The sequence below is a fragment of the Macadamia integrifolia genome, unplaced genomic scaffold (genome assembly GCF_013358625.1).
Source record: "Macadamia integrifolia cultivar HAES 741 unplaced genomic scaffold, SCU_Mint_v3 scaffold_190A, whole genome shotgun sequence".
In the NCBI taxonomy this organism is placed as follows: domain Eukaryota; kingdom Viridiplantae; phylum Streptophyta; class Magnoliopsida; order Proteales; family Proteaceae; genus Macadamia; species Macadamia integrifolia.
In genome coordinates, this window is record NW_024870637.1 from 156,099 (window position 1) to 166,159 (window position 10,061).

At 39.8% G+C, this 10,061-nt stretch overlaps 1 protein-coding gene across 2 annotated transcripts; it reads right to left on the minus strand.

The window, feature by feature from the left end:
- Positions 1–1,223: 1,223 nt before the first annotated feature.
- LOC122071194 (leucine-rich repeat receptor protein kinase MSP1) lies at positions 1,224–9,678 on the minus strand. 2 transcript variants are annotated; one of them, XM_042635512.1, is made up of 4 exons: positions 9,255–9,678; positions 9,036–9,117; positions 7,937–8,055; positions 1,224–5,527 (listed from the first exon to the last, which is right to left on the minus strand). In XM_042635512.1, the coding sequence occupies exon 4, from the start codon at positions 5,423–5,425 to the stop codon at positions 1,547–1,549; it is 3,879 nt and encodes a 1,292-aa protein (XP_042491446.1). In that variant the 5' UTR covers positions 5,426–5,527; positions 7,937–8,055; positions 9,036–9,117; positions 9,255–9,678; the 3' UTR covers positions 1,224–1,546. The 2 variants fall into 2 exon arrangements, with proteins under 2 accessions (XP_042491446.1, XP_042491447.1); XM_042635513.1 differs by lacking the exon at positions 9,036–9,117.
- Between the last annotated feature and the right edge of the window lie 383 nt (positions 9,679–10,061).

The following is a 10,061-nucleotide window of genomic DNA, read 5'->3' on the forward strand; positions in this document are numbered from 1 at the left end:
ATATGGTAAAAAATTATAGTATATAATCACATGGGATAATGATAATATATATATATATATATATATTTTTTTTAATTTAAAAATTTCACTTTTCATTCCCTTTAAATTTTTCTTGTAACCAAACAAAACCCTGAGGAAAATATAAAACACAAAAAAAATCTTTCCATGGCCAGCATAAGAAGGGTTTCCTTATATGAGCCACTTAGTTGTTTCTAATGAAAAGATGAAATGGTAATTCCGATCATTGGATTAAACAGAAAGGGCACAATTTGAATTGATAACGTGTAAAATTTTAGTCATTCAACCATGTCCAGAATACTGTAGAGGGCAAGTCTTGATGCAACAGTAAGGTTGCTCTATTGAACGTAAAGGGTCCACCCTTTTTCACCCATATATAGAACACTAGTATTTTTCTTGTATTTTCATTTAACCATTTTGAACAGTTTGTTCTTTTTCCATCTACTCTTTGAGCCTAATTTCACTTCCACAATTTCCTTGACTCAAACCTGCAGACGAGTAAATGAATATGGGCCCTAATCAATGTGGTATTACAGGAAAACTATGCCCAATAAAGAAACTCTTTTAACTTGCCATGCACAAAATCTGGGTCTGGTGTCATCTTACACTAATTGAATTTCACTTGATTCTTTAACCATTTTGCTTTATTGCAACACCTAGAAGAGTCAGATTCCGGTAAAACTTGGTAGATTATAGTGGGGGAGGGTGAAGCATATCTTTCAGACACCTACCAGACCTTTGACCGTCATTTTTTAAGGTACACAGCTTCTGAGTATAGATAACGGATTATTTAAAGCACTTGGGGCCTGACCAATCAAGCTGAGACTGAACCTAGGGCAAAATCCAAAACCAAATACTGTGTCCCAATCCTCTCTTCCTTCCAGAGATTGATGGATTAGATGTGAACGAGTGAAAGATCTGGTTTAGTTGGGCTTGAGTTAATCTTGAAATCATAAAACTTGTCTTAGGACGGACTTCAACCAACCTAATCTTTTTTTTTTTAAATGGAAATTATATTAAAACAAATGAAAAACAGATACGACAGACAAAGCCTAAGCATGGCTAAACAAGGGCGAAGGCCCTACCCATCAGAAGCCAGCCCAACAGGCACGAGACAAAACAAGCCAACCTTCAGAAGGGAACATGCCAGGAAACCGAAAAAAAAGGTGTTGGGGGGGGGAGAGAACCAACCTAGTCCTTCACACTCGACAAAAATAGAAAGGTCTATTACCATTAGTTATATGAAGGAAATGAGGACATGAATGAAATATGCATCAGTTCTACTTTATACATACAACTAAGAGTCAGACATGCACTTCCCTATAGCATTAGTAATTTCTCACAAGTGCTAGATTCTGGTCTAATTTTGTTTATCTTCCAATTTTAAACACTAACATATAATTCTTTCAATCCAATATTTCCTGCTGTAAAACATATATAGCTTACAGACCTTTGAAGTTACCTGTTTGCGACACCACTCTGCTCTAACTCCTGATGCACAGCTTCAGAGAAGTATATTGGGTCAGTCTCAACAATCCATGTCCATTGTCTTGATCTCCTTTAACAACTTCACCACTTCAAACATTGTTGGTCTCCTCCATGGTTCATCAGCTGTACATGCCCTGGCAATGGCAAGCACATGTTTCATCTGATCCCTCCATAGGTCCAAACATGACACAAAAGGATCCAGCACTTCATCCTCCCTCCCCATTGCTACCATCCATCTTACCCATCCCACCAGATTACCACCCTCAACATCTGCCTGCCCTGTTGGAGCCCTACCAGTCAGCAACTCCAGCGTCACCACCCCAAAGCTATAAACATCTCCCCTAGTTGTGGCTACCATGGTCTGCCCATACTCAGGAGGTATATACCCAAATGTGCCTGCAAGTACAGTGCTGACATGGCTCTCACATGCACTAATAATGCGGGCAAGGCCGAAGTCGGACACCCGTGGCTCAAATTGGTTGTCCAAGAGTATGTTACTTGACTTGATGTCCCTGTGAATGATGTGGGGTACAAAGCCATGATGCAGAAAAGCTAGGCCCCTAGCTGAGCCAAGACAAATCTTCAACCGGATCGGCCAGTCAAGGGCCTCCACCGCATCTGCCTGGTTCCTCAACCAAACATCAAGACTACCATTCTCCATATATTCATATATAAGGAACCTCTCATCCCCATATACGCAGTACCCCAGAAGTGGGACCAAGTTCTCATGATTGACCTTTCCAATTGTCTCCATCTCAGCCAAGAACTCACGGTCACCTTGGAAGTGGCCACCATTCAAACGTTTGACAGCAATGGTTCGACCTTCAGGTAGTAATGCCTTGTAAACTGTGCCAAACCCACCATCACCAATTATGTGAGTCTTGCTGAAATTCTCTGTGGATGATAAAATATCAGCAGGGTTCAGTCGTTGCAAAGAATGCTCAAAAGTTGCAATGTTGATGCTCAGTGGCTCCTTTGATTTTGTACCCAGAAGCTCATCACTGGAGGCTGGCTCAACAGCCTTCACAGACTTGGATTTGACCGGAGGAAGTGCGACAGATTCTTGCTGCAGTATCCTCCACCTTAGCAGACAACAGAGCAACACAAGAAAGCTGAACATAGCACCAAGCACAATGGCCGACATCGAGGCTTCTGTGAGAGCTGGTGCACGTGGGTAGTGTCTCAAGGAAGGGAAAATGGGACCATCAGTCATACATGATTTGGTGATGACACAATTTTCTGGGACGTATCCTTTGAACTTGTTGCCAGAAAAATTGACAAATTCAAGGCCTGCTATCCCACAGAGATCACATGGAAACGACCCCTGGAAATTGTTCAATGAGACATCAAGATAAGTTAATGAAGCAAGGTTTAAGAGTGACCAAGGCAAGCTTCCAGTGAAACTGTTGTTATGAAGATCCAAGGAAGAAAGAGTTGTCAAATTGGAGATTGCATCAGATAGCATGCCGGAGAAAAGGTTGTTGCTGGCATTTAGAAGCAGAAGGGAGCTCATTCTAACATCACCTCCAGTGAATAAGATGGCTCCTCTCAGGAAATTTAGGCTGATATCTATATAGGTCAGACTCCTCATACCGAAGATGGACGATGGCAATGGACCACTGAGCAAATTGTTCGACAAATCGAGTTTAGTCAAGCTTGGCATCATTGATCCAAGCTTGTCAGGGATTGAGCCAGTTAACTGATTATGTGAAAGTAGGAGACCCTGGAGGTTTCTAAGCTCAAGGAATGGAGGAAGAGCAGAACCTGTCAAATAATTGAAAGATAGATCAAGTTTAGTTAAGTTTGCAAGAGCAGCTATGCCATAAGGGATGCTTCCATTAAGCCTGTTTCCTTGTAACAGTATTTCACTTGCAACAGTGCACCACTTAATTGCAGGTGGAATGGGGCCCAGAAGATTATTATAGGATAGATCCAGCATGCCATAATGCTGTATGAACTCTGAATCTGGTAATGGTATATCTTGAAACCCAGAGCATATCTCATCAGGGATAGGACCAGAGAGTTGGTTATGAGACAGTACCAGATTGTCAAGAAGTTTCAGCTGGGATACGGCTTTAGAAATTGGACCCGTCAATATGTTTGAGCCCAGATCTAGAGATATCAACTTTGTGCAGTCAAAGAGCTCTGGTGGGATTCCTCCTGTCAACTGGTTCCCATGAAGCGATAGATTAGTCAGGTTCTTTAGTTTACCGATTGAACTTGGTATGACACCTTCAAAAAGATTATTATCCAGTAGCAGAACCTCTAGAGTGGCGATCCTACCAATGGCTTCCGGAATCTGACCCCCAAGCAAATTGTTGTCCAGAGCTATCTCCATAATGGTCTGTGAGTTCCAGAATTTCTCAGGAAGTTCACCAGAAAACTTATTGTCTGACAGCTGCAGTATCACCAAGGGCAGCTCCATTAAATAGCCCGGTATCTCACCCAAGAGGTTGTTCCCATACAGTGACAAATCAGTAAGGTTCAGACATTCCCTAAAAGAGTCACCAATATTTCCACTGAATTCATTCTCAGAAAGCCAGAAGGTTGTCAGAGAACTGCCATCACATATTTTTTGTGGGATTTTACCAGAAAGCTTGTTTGAACCAACCTTGAAAGTCATCAAGTATGGCATCTTCAACGGTGGTAGAGATCCAGTAAAAGCATTCTTTTCTAATGCAATTGAATTAACACTCGTCCAGTTGGAGATCCAACCATGGATTGGACCTGATAAATGGTTTGAAGTAACAGAAAAAGAGCCAATTGATTCCATTCCCGCTAGACCCTCTGGCAATGGACCAGAAAGAGAGTTGAAGGACAGATCTAGGTTGAAAAGCTTCTTGCAGTTGCCCAATTGCCCTGGAATCATTCCACTTAGCCCTGCATAATCGGCCTCCAGGATAACCAGCTCTGTGAGCTCACCAAGGCCCACAGGAAGTTCACCCTGAAAATTGTTCCGCCCTATATTTAAGTACGTTAAGTTTTTAAGTTTGGAGATTTCATCAGGAAGCGTCCCTGTGAATCTGCAACTTCGAACATCAAGGTGCTTCAGAGCCCTCATATTTTCAATGGTTACGGGAATTTCACCATTGAGGTTGTTGTTTCCCAAAATCATAGACTCTAGGCAAGTCATTCTCCCAATTTCTGATGGTAGAGGTCCAGTCAGCAAATTTGATGAGAGATCAAGTGTTAAAAGTTTGCCCAAATTTCCAATCTCTGAAAAAATCAGTCCTGTGAATCTGTTATTACTGGCATCCAAGTACAGAAGTCTCGCAAGATTTCCCAAGCTGGAAGGTAAACTTCCAGAGAAATTGTTCATGCTAAGGTCCAGCGATTCCAAGTTACTTAGATTCCCAAGTTCTGATGGAAGAGCTCCAGAAAATGAATTTCCATGAACAGACAGTTCAATGAGGCTCCCAACCAGTCCAATTGTGGAAGGAAAACTGCCAGATAAGCTATTATCATCAATCACAAGTTGTTTGAGAACTTTCATGCTCGAGAGAACAGGCGGCAAAGACCCAACCAACCAGTTACCGCTCAAATCCAGAATCTCTAAATTCTTCAAGTTCCACAAATTATCAGGGATACAACCAGTGAGGGCACAGTGGCTAAGGTTCAGAAGTGTCAGATCTTTGAATTCTCCAATGCAGCTCGGAAAGGGAAGCATGAAATGCAACCAAGACAAGTCTATTTGGCGTACTTTGGGACCCACACATCTTATGCCAGGCCAATTGCATGGCTCTTCTGAGATGAACCAGCTATTAATTAGATCCTGTTTTTGGACAAGAGATTTTCTGAGATCAAATAATAACCCCCGGTCACCGGAGTGATATCCCTCACAGAATGATATTTGGAGAACCCAGAGTATGATGACAGTGATGATACTAAAAGCCGGCCATCTGAATGGTGCTGGCAACATTCCGCTCCAGATTATGTTGATAAAGTAAGAGAGACGTTGCCGCAGGCAGTGGAAACTAGAAGAGTTCCAATAATCCCACCCTTTGGACTGAAGGGAGAGTATCTGTTACAGGGTAATAACAAAGAATCAATCATCAATTATTTTTCTTATTTCACTCTGTAACAGCATTTATTGCATTTGGATTCAAATCATGCTGGTTTATTTCAAATGTGATTGGTATTAAATGGACGAGAATTTTAAAAGAGAAACTTGCAATACTCCTACACTATGTTTGCCTGCAGAAGAACTACACAGAATTCAGGACAACAAGACAAGGACATAGAGAATGCATTCTTTGTCACATAGGGAAATGAGGGAGATCACATAACATGAAACATAACCTTCCAACAATCTACTTCTCCATAAACAAGATGAGGAATCAGTAATCAAAGTTATTCATGCAGCCAACCATAATCATGGTCTAGAAAGACACCCTAATGCAAACCAGTATCCAGACCAAAAAAACAAGCTCACTACAGGATCAAAAAAAGAGAAGGAAAACCAGAATCTGGAGAACTTGAATAACAGAACTCAAGAATTCAGTCGAATAATCTATTCAACTAACAGAATCAGCCAGCAGAATTTGGGCAATTCAAATAACAGAATCGAGAAATCTAGAAGAATCCTAGTGCCAATAGGAGAGAGAGGAGCAGAACTAGAACCAGTATCAAAAAACCAGGAATCTTAAAGTTGATAATATTACTTCAAAAAAAATATATAAATAAATAAATAACAGTATCTAAAACTTCAGTTTATAGTCAAAACAAAACAGAAATCTGTATGCTATGCAATAGAACACAATTGGACCTTGAACAATATCAGATATGCCACAGAGCATAGAGAACATAAATTTTTTACCTGTTATGGAGAGAAAAAAATAACTTGGCTAGAAATCCACTTAAGCCACTTGGAATCCACCAATCACACCAATGAATCCACAACAGCCAAAATTCATAAAAACTGAAGACTATATTTCATTAATTCGTGTGCTTGAATGATGGCTTCATATATATATATATATATATATATATATGATTTTCAAAATATGACTCCTAACAAGACTAGAGTAGAGATAGCCTAAACCAACTAGCCTAACATGTAAATTAAAATGAAGACCCATTGGATCAAAGGCCCAACATGTATATAACCCAACCAAGACTTATTTCCACTAAAATAAGTCCACTTTTGTGATTTATCTGCATCACATGCCCACCCCCCCCCCCCAAAAAAAAATAAATTATACTTTACCTATTAGACATGCAAGAGAAGAAATACAACTCCATGAGATTTTCACAGTACATGAATTGAAGACACATGTTTGACTAGAGTAATAAAAAATATTTCAAATAATCCAGAATCAATGGTTCCAATATTCCAAATGAGTCAAAGAAATCAGAATTCAAGTTCAAAAGAATTTCTAGTGAAGGAAAGATAGTACTAATAAAATTTTCTAGGTACTAATTTGAAAATAGTAAAAGGTCATAATGTTCAAGATGGTACAAAACCTTCCATTACAACCAAAATGGCATCAGATTAAAGAGTATCCTAAACATATTTAGTGTCTGTGATTAAAGACAGATATTAGGAATGCTTTAATTACCATGCATTTTCTTAGTTATTCCAGAGCAAAGTATACAAGATATGGTGCATGGACTAGACTATACTTTCAGAGTAGCCTACTTTATTGGAAATACTAAAAAATAAAAAAAATAAAAAAAATAAAAAATAAAAAAAATAAAAAACCTTAACCGTGAAGGAACCACTTCAGTTTTCCTCGAGACAGAGATTCAATAGCAGTTGCTGTTTCACACCATCTCACAGCAACTTCTCTCCAGGTAAATTGGTAGTAAGAAACAAGAGAATTATGTCAATGCCTGTTTTCATAGGTTATGCTTCAATATGTACTTAATTAGCCTAGGAATTTACGCTCTCTTTAAGTAATCGACAAACAGAATTAAATGATTAAACGAAACAAATCAAGTCCCAAAGTGAACTTCAAATGGCATACCATATTATGAATCCAAAACTTTTACATAGATTAATCTGATGATAAGCCTACGATTTTCAAACGCAGATTAACAATACCAAAGCAAATTCTAAGAAAGAATATTTCCAGCAGAAATATATTCTGTGAGAAATGAACCTGTAACAATAACAGCAGCAGCAGCAGCAGCAGCAGCCGATTGCTGCTGATGACGATAAAGGAGAATGAAGAATGAAGTGAAAATTTAAGAACAAATATGAAAATAATTATTGTAATTGAATAGTATAAAGGAAAGTATAAATTTTAGATATAAAAACCCCAAACAATTATCATGAAAAAATGAAAGGGATCTTCTTCCAAAAGGAAACGTTTAATAAACCAGAAGGACAGAACCAAAAACTTGAGGATGCAATCAACAATAGAAATTAGAGGAGAACAAAAACTAAAATCAAGGCAGCGAGGTATAGTGTTACCATAAACTAACGTACCTTGTCACTCTCAGAAGTAGCACAAGGGACGCAATTAATGGATCGCGAAATAGTGCCAACTCTCCTCTTCTTTATCCTCAGCCAAACAGAATCATCATTAACTAGTTATTCTCCAGAAGCTGATTCAAGTCAAACGTGTCAAGAAAATGGCCAATAAAAAGCAAAGAGCATATGAGTAAAACTAGTCACACTGAAAGGAGAGCTTTAAAACCAGCGCAGAAGTCCACACTGAGCTTACAACAGAGAACTAATGACACGTCTTCTATCTACCACTTCAGCTCCACAACAGCTGTGAAACTTTAAATGAGGAGAGAGAGAGAGAGAGAGAGAGAGAGAGTACGCAACACTGAGCTCAAAATCCGGCGAGAGGGGAGGCCGGAGGGGGAGGAGAAGAAAAACCCAGTTCTTGAGCGAGAAGTAGGGGCTAGAGTTTACACTTTCAGTAAACAAAACGTGGAAAGAAACATGGAAACCCTTTAACTTCGAGGGGTGGGGTGGAGGATGAAGACAAGAAGCCCGGAAAAAAAGGTGATCCTAAAGAGGCATTGGGCTCGAAAAAGATTGGTTCGTGCACGAAGCAAATCAAGGCAGGGATACATGAGGACGTGAGAAAGAACTTAAAAAATTCTGAAAGGAGAAGAAAAGAAAGATCTACCAGGATGAAAACGATGAGTGCCTAGCGACGGCGCCTCATAGGACCGTACGAGGCCTGGTATAGAAAAGTACAGGGAAATGCTCCGGGAATCCCTCCACTTCCGCAGTTAAAATAAAACCAAAGCGAATGATTTGAGAGTTGAGACGAGAGAGATTCAGAAATGTTAGAAACCAAACAAAATCTTAAAAAGAATAGTAATATAATAGCTGTAAAACAGAACAGAGCAGGTCAAAAGCGCACAAAATGAGTAAATTTGGCTCCTTCTAAGAGGTCGTAGCTCATAAGCCATTGTTTTCTTTTTAAATCCTGAGGGCTGAAGAGCAAAAGCATATCAACCAAAAAAAGAGAAGCAAATGCAGGATCGAAGCATAAAAACTCGGTACTAAAACATGCTTGCTTTATCATTAACAGAGGAGACCGGGACGGAGAAGAACAGAAGCTAACCAATATACTAGAAACAGAGTTCGCGAAGACTCCCAAGCAAATCAAACCTCTCTACTTGTCTCCATAAAAAATGTTGACAACCCTAGAAATCAAAGGTAATGTAAACCGAATCAGTTCGGAAGCTCATTCATAACAGGCTAAAGTGAAGCAAATGCGGGATCAAAGAAGAATTAATGCTCAACAATGAAGAACAAACAAATCTTAAAGTTCAGTACCAACCAAGAACGATTCACGCAGCATCCAGCTCCTCGTTCTCTTTGTTCAGAATCATAAACCAACTTATTTTAACAGAGACAATATAGAGTTTGTGAAAAAGAACTCCTACGCAACGTGTGAATCACGATGAACTTTGACAAAGAAGAGAAGAACCATCAATCATTCATCAAAGCAAAACCTCCGTGAGGAAGCAAGCAGAGTTGAGAAAAAAATCAAGAACTCTTACATAGAAGAAGAAGAAGAAGAATAAAAGGCAGAGAGAGAGACACACGGAGCATCTTGCATAGAATAGATGTATAATTAATTAAGATGCTTCAAAGCTGTCCGTACGCTTTCGCCATGAAAGCTCTCTATCTCTCTCTCTCGCAGTGGTTCTGGGCTCTGTGGCTCTGTCCACCTGAGCGGGAGATTCGATTCTCTCCTTTTGGTTCAACAGGCACGGAAGGGCTTTGATCTTCTTGCACATGAGTCTAAGCCAGACGGTTATAGGAGAGAAGACAAAGAGATAGGATCCGTTGGATGATATCCTTAATTGTACTAAAGTGAAAAATCCGACGGTGGGGGGAATCACTGAGCTCCGTACACCCAGGTGGGAATCTTATGCTCGCAACAGAAAGTTGGAAGGTGACCTCTCCCTTGAGCTTTGAATTTGTTTCTTTTGTCTTTCCTTGGCACTGAAATTACATTTCAGCCCTCAACTCATGCCAGAAGAGTTATTCTGTTTCGGGAATTTTGGATAGCAAATTTCGGGTTCCGAGTTCGGAGTATTTCGGGAAAAATGGGGCCTAGTTTGGTAGCCTGCGGCGTATG

Excerpts from the sequence above, each read along its gene's own strand:
- LOC122071194 (XM_042635513.1), bottom strand. The coding sequence starts at position 5,425 with ATGTTGCCAGCACCATTCAGATGGCCGGCTTTTAGTATCATCACTGTC.